General features: G+C 34.6%; 1 protein-coding gene across 3 annotated transcripts in view; it reads left to right on the top strand.

The window, feature by feature from the left end:
* Window positions 1–13,667, top strand: part of ALG9 (ALG9 alpha-1,2-mannosyltransferase) — an 86,835-nt gene that overhangs the window by 25,009 nt on the left and 48,159 nt on the right. For all 3 annotated transcript variants that reach the window (XM_081266010.1, XM_081266012.1, XM_081266011.1), the window contains exons 9-13: window positions 751–873; window positions 4,372–4,526; window positions 7,046–7,175; window positions 8,011–8,158; window positions 9,403–9,532. In XM_081266010.1, coding sequence (XP_081122136.1) covers window positions 751–873; window positions 4,372–4,526; window positions 7,046–7,175; window positions 8,011–8,158; window positions 9,403–9,532 — 686 coding nt within the window. The remainder of the gene's footprint in view (window positions 1–750; window positions 874–4,371; window positions 4,527–7,045; window positions 7,176–8,010; window positions 8,159–9,402; window positions 9,533–13,667) is intronic.

Raw genomic sequence — 13,667 nt, forward strand, 5'->3', positions numbered from 1 at the left:
GGTATAAATAGGTACTCTGTGTACAGGACCATAAAATAGTGGTTGAACATATCAGGGGAAAGATACTAGAATGTAAATGTATCAAAAAGGTGTGAATAAGATGGCAGAGGCCCGAATATCTCAAACCAAGTTTATTACTCTTTTTTTTTGGTCTGTAGTGATAAGAGAATAGTTAAATTGAAGTGGCATTTTAATAATTTTTAGCTCTTTGTGGCTCTTTTCCTAAACTATTTAAATTATTTGGTGGTTCATAGTAAATTTCTGTCTTTGTGCTGCCATAACAAAATACTTGAGATTGGTAATTTATAAAGAACAGAAATGTATTCCTCACAGTTCTGGAGGCTGGGAGTCCAAGATCAAAGCTCTCTGACAGGTTTGATGTCGAGTGAGAGCTGGGTCTCTACCTCTAAGGTGTGCCTCATTGCTGCATCCTCTGGAAGGAACTCTTCGTCCTTATGTGGTAGAAGGGAATATAGATAGATAAATTTTCTATAGGTAGCCAAGAACAGCTAAATATTTAAAACTTAATTTCTATCTAAAACATCACAACCAATCCATTTCTCTTCTCATCTTCTGATTTTGTGCCACTGTATGTGACTGAGCATAGAAAGAGAATAGACTTTTTAGAGTCTTGGTCACTTGAGGTATTGGATCCTCAATATTATTTGAACAAAGAACATTGTGAGTCAGATACTATAATAGGTATTGAAAACATCCATTAATGATTTCTTGCCTCTTTCTCTCCCTCAGGTACAGAACCCTGGTATTTCTATTTAGTTAATGGATTTTTGAATTTCAATGTAGCCTTTGCTTTGGCTCTTCTGGTCTTGCCACTGACTTCTCTTATGGAATACCTGCTGCAGAGATTTCATGGTGAGTGGCATAAGAGATGGAAGGTTTGGGGGTAGGGGAGGAAAGAGCAAGAAACAACGTGTACCAGTAAGTGAAAAAGAATTCTATTTATTTTATTTTCCATTTTCTTTCTATGAAAATAGTTGGTTTGTGGGATTTTCAGTCTGTATTTGTAGATTATGTGACCCTACTGAAGATTTAATTAGTTGTTTCAAATTAGACTAGAAGGAAGAGCTTTACATCTTTTTAAGTGACAAAGTCAATATAATTTACACAGTTCCAAAGGAAGCAAAAGTATTTATAAATCTCAATATAACAAGCCTTTTTGAGTTTTCTGTCTGAATACCTGTGTGTTAACCTGATAGATTGCTTACTATATAATCCATTCTAGAGGCAGACTTTCTTTGGGAAATTATTTCAACCAAAAATTTGAAAACTGAACCATGCAGGGATTCCCTGAATTTGATACTGAAGTAAGAGAATCTTTGGACTTCCTAAGAAGCATGATGCTTCTCTTGGTTCCATTTTGCTTCCATGTTTGCCTTTCTGTGAAAGCTTGGTGTGTCATTTATTTTACTTGCTCTGATTCTGTATTGCACAGCTGATGTTTTCTCAAGTTGTCATGGCTCTGGATATCTGGAGCCTAGTTTCATTTATGGGAAACAGATTAGAGCATAAATTCATATGAGCTTAGAAAGATTTAATTTCAGACTTTTAAATCTTATTTGGATGTCACATGATTGATTCCTCTTCATCTCACCCCAATTCTGCTTTTCTACTGTTAATTGTTTATAGAGAGTTCACTGTGTTAAAAGATTAGAAGGTGCAAGCGGGCTTCAGAGTCATGTTGTTTTAATGTAACCACATTGCCATTATTCAAAAAATTAACATAATTCCTTAATATCATCTAATATCCAAATGATATTCAGATTTCCTAGATTGTCTGAAAAATAGGTTTTTACTGTCTGTTTAAAGCAGAAATTACGTACTGAATTTTTTGTTTCTTTAAGCTTTTCCTGAAATGTCTCATCTTTTTCTCCTAAAAAATTTCTTTCTTTTTTGGTACTGGGAATTGAACCCAGGGGCACTTTACCACTGAGCTACATACCCATCCCTTTTTGAGACAGGGTCTTTTTTTTTTCTTAGAGAGAGAGAGAATTTTAATATTTATTTTTTAGTTATCGGCAGACACAACATCTTTGTTTGTATGTGGTGCTGAGGATCGAACCCAGGGCCTCACATGTGCTAGGAGAGCGCTCTACTGCTGAGCCACAATCCCAGCCCCCTAAAGGTTTCTTAAAGAAGCAGATCTTTCAGGTTGTATAAGTATCCCACATTTTAGATTCAGATGTCTACTCCCTTGAGGTAACTTGTTCCTCTATATCCATCCCTTGTATTTACTAAGTATCACTTTTTCCTTTTTTTAAAGTAACTTTGTTTTGAACTATAAAAATAATTTATGCTTGTGGAAAAATTGAAAACATTTGTGATGTGAATTAAAAAACAGGATGTTCTCTATAGTATGAATCAAATTTTGATTTTAAAATGTTTATAATGTACATGTGGCCACCTTATAAAAATATGAGTGCTGGGGCTGGGGTTCGGCCCAGTGGTAGAGTACTTGCCTAGAAAGTGTGAGGAACTGGGTTTGATTTTCAGCACCATATAAAAAAATTTTAAAAATATTGTATCCATCTAGTACTAAAAAATAAATTAAAAAACAAAACAAAAATATGAGTGCTTTCTGACTTGTATTTATACTTGTATGTGTATTTTACAATAGAAATGATACTTTGTTTTTTGGTACTGGGTTTTGAACCCAGGGGTATTTTACCACTGAGCCAGATACTGCCTTTGTTTTTATGTGGTGCTGAGGGTTGAACCCAATGTCTCATGCATGCCAAGTGAACGCTCAACCACTGAGCCACAGCTACAGCCCCATTCTCAGCCCTTTTTATTTTTTATTTTATTTATTTTTTTAAGGAATTTTTTTTTTCATAATACCTTTATTTTATTTATTTATTTTTATGCAGTGCTGAGGATCGAACCCAGGGCCTCACACATGCCAGGAAAGTGCTCCACCACTGAGCTACAGCCTCAGCCCTATTTTTTATTTTGAGACAATATTTCACTAAGTTGCGTAGGGCCTCCCTAGTTTGCTGAGGCTGGCCTTCAACTTGCAGTCTTCCTGCCTCAACCTCCAGAGTCACTGGGATTACAAGTGCATGCCACTGTGCTGGGAAAAAAAATTAAAAATATAAAGAGCCAGGAAAGAAATTACCCATGATTCTACTATATACCACTGTGGTTAGTGATTTTATATATTTTATATAGGACATTTCAAATTTTGTATTATATTTTTTTAAAATTATGTTTGATTTTAAAGTACAAAAGAGAAAAACTTTACTATAAAGTTTATTTTGTTACAATAAAAAAAATTAAAATATACTTACCTGAAAAGGTATAAATCTGAAAGTATAACCTTAAATCTCGTGATAAAATCTTAGAGTGAAAGGTTTATAAAATAAGCTTGCTAATGAAGTTCAAAAAAATTTTTTTCCCTAGGGAATTCTGCAGAGCCACATAACCTAGATAGCTAAATTAGTCATTCTGATAATTGTCCTGGACTAAACTTGCTCACTATAAACTTGCTCACTATAGACATGGTGGACACCAGGGGGCGCTGTTTACCTTTGCCAGCATTTTTATGCACTGTTCATTATCTCTAATATAAACCCAGTAGGAGATGCCTTCACTGAGTTTATTATTCAGTTTATTATTCAGGTTTATTATTCAGTGCTCATGTACCTAACCACAGGAACTTTCCAGCAGGTGCCTGGATCTTAGTGTTCATTACATTCCTTTAATTCTTTTACATACTTTGAGTACATTTTGTTTCTAATTTTGAGATTCAGAGTGGTTGGATATTATAGAAGAAGAGAGAAAATCAGTGAACTTTCTTTAAGAGTATTTTCACGTTTACCTTAAAACAGCTGTCATTTGTGGCTCGATGAAAGGGTCTGAGAATCCAACTGTTTTGCTTTCTTTTGATTTAGGTCTGCTTGAACAATTAGACAATTGGTGTACAGATTAAAAATAACTAATGTTTAAACATAGGAAGTAAAACTCAAGAAGTGGGTTTACGCTAGGCTTTTGGTTAATCTTAGGAATGATTAGTCTTTAGTCTTAATGGTGGGACTCGTTAGAGGGAAAAGGCTTTCTTTCTTCACCCAGTGTAGAATTTATTAAGTTCTATTAACCATTAACCCGATTTTCATTTTGCTCTAGCCACACCCAGTATTGTATCTCTCTTTAAATTTTAGATTTTCTTGGTAAAGTTAAGGAGTGTGTTCTTCTTTTTATTGATGTGTTTGGAGAAAATGTGAATATACTAGCTGCAACATTTTTATGATGTGCCTTTGGACATACTTCCAAATTTAAGATCAAGAGAGCATTGAGACTAAAGATGTTAATTTATTCTAATATGATGAAAGGTGAATATTTTTCTGTGTCTTGCAGTTCAGAATTTAGGCCACCCATACTGGCTTACCTTGGCTCCAATGTATATTTGGTTTATGATTTTCTTCATCCAGCCTCACAAAGAGGAGAGATTCCTTTTCCCTGTATATCCACTTATATGTCTCTGTGGTGCTGTAGCTCTTTCTGCACTTCAGGTAAGTTTCAGGGAAAAACATTTGTGCCTCATTCTGTTTCACTTATTAAATCATTGCTCATAAAACTTAAGAGCAAATTATAGAGTACATCCATCTAAGATATTTTACCCATAATGTTAAACCTAATACAGATCATATTATTAAAAATTTATGTATTGATAAAGCTATTTATCATATTCTTATTTGCTAATTAAATATTTGCATTATTAATTTTTGTTGTAATTTGTCTCTATTGTCAACAGGAATCCAATTGCTAATAAAGGTGCATTTTTTTATGAGGTAATTTTTTTATAGCTTTATTTTTTATTCATTTATTTTTATGTGATGCTGAGGATTGAATCCAGGGCCTCACATGTGCTAGGCAAGTGCTCTACGACTGAGCCACAACTGTATCCCATAAAGGTACATTTTTAAGTCACATGATAGTGGCACCTGAGCAGAGCTAACAAATGTCTGCTCTGCTGGATCAGACTAAAACTTGCTCGAGACTTTGGGATTACATCAGGCAGTTATGTAATCCTGGTTTAAAACCTGTCCAGGTCAATTCCCTGTCAGAGCTAATCTTCACTTTGAATATCTCTGTATTTATGGCCTCAGCAACCTCTGGATACTTTCTTGCCCTCTGCTGTCATTTTCACTTGGCAGAAAAAAAAAATAGATGATAGATTTTTGTTGTTGTTGTTGTTTTTTGGGGGGCGGGTATTGGGGATTGAACTCAGGGACACTCAACCACTGAGCCACATCCCCTGCCCTATTTTGTATTTTATTTAGAGTTGCTTAGTGCCTCACTGTTGTTGACTCTGGCTTTTGAACCTGCAATTCTCCTGTCTCACCTACCAGAGCTTCTGAGATTGTAGGCATACGCAACCACGCTTGCAGATGATGTTTTATTGTTAACAGATTTATTGATATATAAAATCCACAAACCATGAGTTCACCTATTTAAAGTGTATGATTTCAGTTGTTTTTAACATATTCACAGATATATGCAATCATCACCACAGTCAATTTTAGAACATTGTCATCGTTTCAAAAGCTCTGTACCCTTTTACTATCATTACTTCTACCTTCTTTTCCATAGCTCCTCATCCCTAAGTAATTAGCAATCTATTTTCTATGTAGATTTGCCTGTTTTGGGCATTTCATGTAAATGGACCATAAAATATATGACTCATTTCTTTCGCTTAGCATGTTTTCAAGGTTTATCCATTGTCGAATGGTAGTTTAAAAATAATTTCAATTACAAAAGTAACTGAATTTCATTTCAGATAATTTAGAAAGTGGTGAAAATTCTTCACCTTTTAACAAAAACACTTTCTAGCATTGGCTTATTATGATTGTAATAATAAGTGTGCATATAACGTTATATCCTTTTTAACTTAGTATTATGTCATAATGTTGTCTGTGTTGCCATTTCTATATCCATCATTTAAATAGCAGTATAATGTTCTATTGATTTGGGTATAGTGTAAAATAATTGGATATAACATATATAACATATTGAGTTGGTAATATGTAGAACAATGATTAGATATAATTCATGTTAGAATTTAGGTTACTCATTTATTTAGCATTATAACTACTAGTAGAATAAATATTTTCATTTAGTTATTTAAATATTTTCATTCAGGTATTTAGATTATTTCCTTAAGATAGATTTCCAACTCCTGCCCCATTTGTTTTTTTAGTGGTGCTGGGACATAAACCCAGGGACTGACCCATGCTAGGCAAGTTGCTCTACCACTAAGCCACATTCCCAGCTCTTCTCTAAAATATTAAAAGCACTCTACATATTTACGGCATTTGTTATATGTTGCTAAACTTATTTCCAGAAGTAGGTTCTATCTAGGAAGGAAGGAAGGAAAAAAAGAAATCTGAGGAGAAGGTACTTAAAGATAGCAGATGGGCTGGGGATATAGCTCAGAGGTAAAGTACATGCTTAGCATGTGGGAGGCCCTGGATTTGATCCCCAGAATCATATATACACAAAAAGAGCAGAATTCATACATGCATGTATATATGTTATATAACCATCTAGTTTATTAAGTTGTTAAGCAATAATTAACAACATGTTCCTAGTGTTCTATGAGAGGAATTCTTTTTTCTTGTTTGGTCATGAGACATTTTGTTCATATTAAAATCTTCAATGAAAACTTGAGGGTAAGGAAGTAAAGATAAATTCTTATATCAAAACAGATTGAAATACTTCATATGTTAAGGAAAACTACCAAAAAAGCATTTAAAAATAATTTAAAATAAGTTATTAGGACTTTAAGTACAAGCAAAATATCTAAATAATTTTCTTGAAAGCTAGTAAGAATATTGGCAAGCCAGATAGGCTGACCCCCAGATAGTATTAGAGGACTTGGCTTTAATCTTGGTATTTGGAAAGGATTCCTTTCTAAGCATTCCTGCTCAGACTCAAACTCTGCATTCTTGGCTTTTCTGTGATGTTTCATGATTATGTGTATTCTGCAAGGTGTATCTTCTTTTATCAATACAATTTTCTTTCCTTCTAGAAATGTTACCACTTCGTGTTTCAACGATATCGCCTGGAGCACTATACTGTGACATCAAATTGGCTGGCCTTAGGAACCGTCTTCCTCTTTGGGCTTTTATCATTTTCCCGCTCTGTGGCACTATTCAGAGGTAGATGTGCTATACGGGTATCTTAACTCACCCTCACAAGGCTCTTCACCTCAGGTTTCCCTTCATGCAGGCTTGTTTAATACATACTCAGCTTATGCTAGGAAGAGGTCTTTCTCTTTTTTTGAGGGAAGGGGGTGGCACAGGGATTGAACTCAGGGGAACTCACCCACTGAGCCATATCCCCAGCCTTATTTTGTATTTTATTTAGATACAGGGTCTCACTGAGTTGCTTAGCGCCTCACTATTGCTGAGGCTGGCTTAGAACTCATAATCCTCCTGCCTCATCCTCCTGAGCCACTGGGATTTTAGGTGTGTGCCACTGTGCCCAGCAAGAAAACGTCTTTCTTGAAGGGGGAGCATATAGAATTAATAATGAGTAGGATGTGACTTCTTTACCTCATGATTGAAAAAGAGATTGAGAATTCCTCTTGGTTTGATTAACTACACATTTTTTCTCTGTTTTTATGGATTTCCCTCCCTTTTAATGGTTATTGATGAATTAAGGAAGCCTAGACTTTGTGCTAAATTCTCATGATTATATTTTCTTACAATCATTATTGGGATCTAAAATATGAAAGTATGCTGAAAAAACAAGATGTTTAAAGGGGAAAGGGTATGGAGAAGGGTAAGAAAGCCCTTATATTTGGCAAAATAAGGTCTCTGCTATAGCCATCTTCCTAAAAAAGAGACATTTTTTATGTGTAGGGCAGGCTTGGCCCTTCACACTTCTTAAATTTTATGTGGATTATAGTGGAACATTAACATGTATTATAACTACATGTCAGAAATTCATCTTACTCATCTTTGGCTTTTATTGACTATTCCTTCCTTCCAGGATACCATGGGCCCCTTGATTTGTATCCAGAATTTTACAGAATTGCTACAGACCCAACTATCCACACTGTCCCAGAAGGCAGACCTGTGAATGTCTGTGTGGGAAAAGAGTGGTATCGATTTCCCAGCAGCTTCCTTCTGCCAGAAAAGTAAGTTACCCTTTAATTCCCAGAGTTTTAAATCAAGGAATAAAATTAGCAATCTTATGGCAGGAACTTTTTTTTTTTTTTTTTTGGTGGTGCTGGGAAATGAACCCAGAGCTTTGTGCATGCAGGGCAAGCACTTTACCAATGAGCTGTATCCCCAGCCCATATGGCAGGGGCTTTTTAATTTTTGTTTTGCTTTGGAGTTTTTACAGAAAGTTATTGAATCATTTCTGTCTCTGATTGCTATGGAATCTGCACCACACACCCATCTCTTGTATTCATTAGACTAGGTGCCATGTGTGGGTGTGCACCCTCCCCTGCTTGTATCTACAATGTCAGAGGACTTTTGAAAATGTTCTGGGCTCTAGGCTTCTGCTGACAACTCATTCTGAAAATTCCTGTTTATAATTCTGTAATTATTTGATATTAATCCACTTCCTAAAGGGTCTTTAGAAACTCTAGCTAGAAAAGTATTTTTAGAGAAGAATTTTTTTTTCAAACAATAAGTTCTTCACCAATGTATGAACACTGGGGAAAGCTATTATTAAGACATCTGTACCAGTTTCCTTTACTCTGTTGTTAGATTTGATAACATATGCCCTGGAGTTCCTTAATTCTTTTTTTTTATTTTGGTCCTATTTATGTAAAAGGGAAGTCTGGTTAAGATGAGTCATATTGTTCCATTTAAGACTGGCTTCAGCAGCTTAGCTTTACCTGGTAGTAGTATTATGCTTAATAAAAATCCTGTAACAAATTAAAACTTGTTTTTTAAGGGGTTGACTTTGGCCTTTGCTGTTTACAATTGAAATTGTTTCATAACTGAAGATACTTTTAAGGATTATTCAGTAACAAAGTTCTGCTCCCTTAGCATGTTCTTAGTGCCAATATCACATTTCATCTTTTTCATTATATCTGATGAGTTTGCCTTAATTTTAATAAGTCCCTTTGATCACATGGTAATTGGCAATAAACTTTGACATTTCTCTGGTTGTTTCATGATATAACCATCTGGTAGCAAATTTCACTTCTGAAACTTGGTGAAAAGGATTAAGAGACCTCTAGTCACAAATTTCTCAATGATTTTTGGATTAAATTGTGACCTCTGCCTTTATGCTCCCTGGTTAAGGTTTTAGCAGAAATATTTTTTTCTTCAAATGAAATGTCTTCACATGATTTTTGTTTCAAGTACATTTAGCAATATGATCCCCTTGTGTTTTTCTTATTCTTCTTATTTGTATTTCTGACAGTTGGCAGCTTCAGTTCATTCCATCAGAGTTCAGAGGTCAGTTACCAAAACCTTTTGCAGAGGGACCACTGGCTACCCGGGTTGTTCCTACTGACATGAATGATCAGAACCTAGAAGAACCATCCAGATATGTAAGAACTATGTTCTCTTCTTTGAAAATAATTCTATCCCTAAAATCTCTTAGCATGTATATTAGAACATTGATAAAAGGAGAATTTCTTAGAAAGTGATTTCTGTAGAATGAGGGGTATAACAACCTTTGTTGAGAAAGACCAAACAGTATCACTTTTATTTTCAAATTACTTTTTATATTCTATGTAAAATATAGAATTCAATATAACTTCTGAGCTTTCCAGTGGGCTAGAAATTTTCTTATGTTTCATTCTAAAACATATTTTGGAACTCATATGATTCCTTGGCCTATTAAAATACGTGGTGGGGAACTTTCAAGTTATCAGGCTACCCTTGACCTAGCTATGACTGTATTCTGGTTTTAGCACATGAATAATCAGGAAGACTATTTCCATAGTAAGTGCCATGGCGCAATCTCTGTCAGTGCCATGATCTTCTACCTACTTGACTTTACACACTCTGAGATCCCAAATGAATTTTATTTCGGTTCCTTTGAAAGATGACACTTTTTGGGCTGGGATTGTAGCTCAGCGCTAGAGTGTTCACCTCCCACGTGTGAGACCCTGGGTTCAATCCTCAGCACCACATAAAAATAAATAAGTGAAATAAAAGTATTGTGTCCAACTACAATTAAAAAATAAATATGTTTTTTAAAAAAGAAAGATGACACTTTTGACATTTGATACATATAAGATCTTTGATGGCAAAAAGGTAAGAGTAGTAAAGATTGTGCTGCTCTTGGTTCACAGAGGAAATGAAAGTTCATTTTATAAACTTATTGGAGAGCACTTTTTTTTTTAGCAATCTGTTAAAGAAATACTTAATAGTTTAAATGTCAAATATATTTAATTTAGGTTTTTTTAAATATCATGTTCTTAAAATGTAAAATAGTGAGACTTTTACTTCTCTTCTGAAGCAAACTGGTAGCCACATATGGACTTCTTCTCCAGATTGGGGCTGATTATACTTTCATGGAGACCCTTAGGGTTTGTTAATAATGAGTTTTACTGTGTGGATCTTAGCTATAGTGTGTGTAAATGTGCATTATGTTTAATAATATCCTTGGTCTGGTTCCCTGAGAAGGTAAGATATGCATTCCTACCATTCTTTTAAAGGAAGACCCTTATTCTTGTTAAAATGAAAATATCCTTTGTCAGATATTATGGCACATACCTGTGATCTCAGCTACTGGGGAGGTTGAGGCAGGAGAATCATGAGTTCAGGGGCCAGTGTGGGTAATTTAATGTGATTTTTGTCTCAAAAATATGAAGAGCTAGGGATATAACTTAGTGGCAGAGCACTTGCTAAGCATGTGTAAGGACATGGATTCAATCCTCAGTACTGCAAAAAAAAAAATTAAAAAATAAAAAATAAAACAAATAAAAAGGAAAAATAAGAAAAGAAAATACCCTTTGTCAAGGTAAACTATTACAGGTCATTTTTATTTTAGCTGCAATCATTCTCCTGAAAGCAGGTTTTTATTTATGTACGGGGGATCACCATAGAGACACTGGAAAATCAAAAAGAAGGAAGCATGCACCATGAGGGGGAGACAATTTGAGTTTAGAGTGATGTTATTAGAGACTTCTTTAGGAAAAGGTAACATGGGGAGGTAAGGAAAGAACATGGACTTTGGATTCAAATAGCCTAGGTTTAAATCCCAGTATTATTTTTTTTACCTTGATGACCTTGGGCAAATTAGGTAATTTCTCTGTTTCACTACTTTGTTTCTGTCTATAAAATGGGAATAATGATACCTACTTTGGAATTATTATGAGATTTGATATTGCATCTCTATCATATTTAGCATAGATTTTCCCCATGAATGTTCTTAATCTGATATCCTTAAGAGGAAATATACTCTGCTCAAATCTCTCCTTCCCTACTGTAATTTTTTCCCAATCTGGTTTTTATTCCAGTCCATGCAGGCTCATCATTCATTGTCTTTTCTGCCTCAATGTTTTTGCTTATGTTAGTGACCCTGCCTGCTTATGTTAGCTACCCAAGAAGCCTACTATTTAAGTCTGTATTGAGTAGTTCTTCCTTTAAGGATCTTAAGTATTTATCTGTTCATTTAGCCTTTAAATTTCATTCTCTTATTATCTAAATATTTCTAATATGTATGTCATACCATTCCTCATCAGATTTGTGAATGCTATGAAGGGAATGACTACATCTTATTTCTTTTGTATTCTCACCAGCTAAGTGCCTAAGTACCTTTAGAGTAGTCTTCCCTTACCTGCAAGGCTTTCAGGAGATTCCCAAAACCATGGATGGTACCAAACGCTATGCCTACTATGTTTTTTTTTTCCTGTACATGCATACCTATGGTAAAGTCTAATTTATGAATTTGTCACAATAAGAGATTAACAATAAACAATCACAAAATAGAACAATTCTAATAATACACTGTAATAAAATTATGTGAATGTGGTCTCTTTCTCAAAATGTCATATTGTACCATAAATCTTAGCAACCTCATCATATTTTTTTTTCTTAATAATTTGAAAAATTTTACCTCTTCACTTAAAGAGAGTACTTTATGGCTTATTTTGGGCATACCCAAATTGCCAGCATCACTACTTTTGTGCTTGTGACCATTATTAAGTAAAATAAGAGTTATTTGAACAATAGAACTGCTGTATTATTATAGTTGATCTGATAACTGAGATGGCTACTACGTGACAGGTAGCACAAACAGCATAGATATGCTGGGGCAGTGTGATTTCACCATGCTACTCAGAATGGTGTATAATAATAAACCTATAAATTGTTTAGTTTTTGAATTTTCTATTTAACATTTCCAGATTATGATTGACTAAGGGTGACTTGAAACTACGAGAAAAGCAACCTTGGATAAGGGAGATACTTACTATACGTGCTTTCTCAGTGGAGAAGAATATTCATCATCATTGTGCTAAGGAGATTGAGAGAAAGCTGGTTAGAAAATCTACAGTGACCTTTTACAATATATCTTAGGCTTTGGAGACTGATTAGATCTGGTTAGATCATCTTCCCATATTTTCTGCAATCAGACATTATGAAATTTGGTTGACTATGTATTAGCTTTACCCCAAAGGTGGGGATTTTTCAGAATGCCAGTAGGAGTCACCATAACGCCAGCTGATAATAGAAGGGACAAGCAAGTCCTTTTCTGCTAGGCATAAAATCTCCATTCTTGTGTTTGTCCTTATTTTTGTGGCTAAGAGTTATCCTTCAGAGTTCCCTGTGTTCTGCATGACAGGGAAAGTGCCCACTCACCTTTGGCCCTTTGTGAAGTAGCAGGGACATTTGGTGATTTACTACTAATTTTACATACGAACTGTGATCGAGAATCACGTGTTTTAGCTGTTTAAAAAATTGTTTTCCTGTGATAATAAAAGTGGTAAGCATTCATTGTATGAAATAATGAAAACTATGGACAAGAAAAAAATAATCTGTCATCTGACTACCTAAGTGTTAACCACTGTTGCCATTTTAATGTGTTTTGTTTTTTCTTTTTTGCAGATATGTACATTTGTATATAAACAGAAATCTAAATAATTTTAAATTTTAATGTGTTTAATTCTTTAAGAAATAGTACCAGAATTATGGCTGTAATGTCTTAATCTTTGCTGTGTTACACTCATGTTTGTTACTTTTGTATCAGCCCTAGTTGTAAGTCCAGGTTCATTCAAGAAGGTACGGAAATTCGGTTCTCCATCATATCTGAGTATCCTCACTAGTGGCATTATTTTTACCTGCCCTTTTGCTCCGAGTAACAGGTTTTTGCCAGCTCATAGTTCAATCTGTCCTGTTTCTGTTCTGCATAGAAATGAGGAAAAATGTATGACCTCCTTCATTTCACTATACTCCTTAACCTCTGAGTTTGTCAAGATTTAGGAGTATTTGTAAAGGTTCTGTGGTTTCTATCGTTCTGTTAAAACTGTGTTGCAGAACTAATTTTTTTCCTGCATAAGTACTTTCCATGGTAGAAATCGAATAGCTGTTGAACATTCCATTATTGAACAGTGGACATTTACAATAGTTTATGTCAAGATTTTCTATTAGAATCAAGGTCCAAATTTATTTTATTTTAAATTTTTTTAGTTGTGCTGAAGTTAACCCTAGGGCTTCATATATGTCAGACAAGCA

Source organism: Spermophilus citellus (assembly GCF_964194105.1).
Source record: "Spermophilus citellus genome assembly, chromosome: 2".
In the NCBI taxonomy this organism is placed as follows: domain Eukaryota; kingdom Metazoa; phylum Chordata; class Mammalia; order Rodentia; family Sciuridae; genus Spermophilus; species Spermophilus citellus.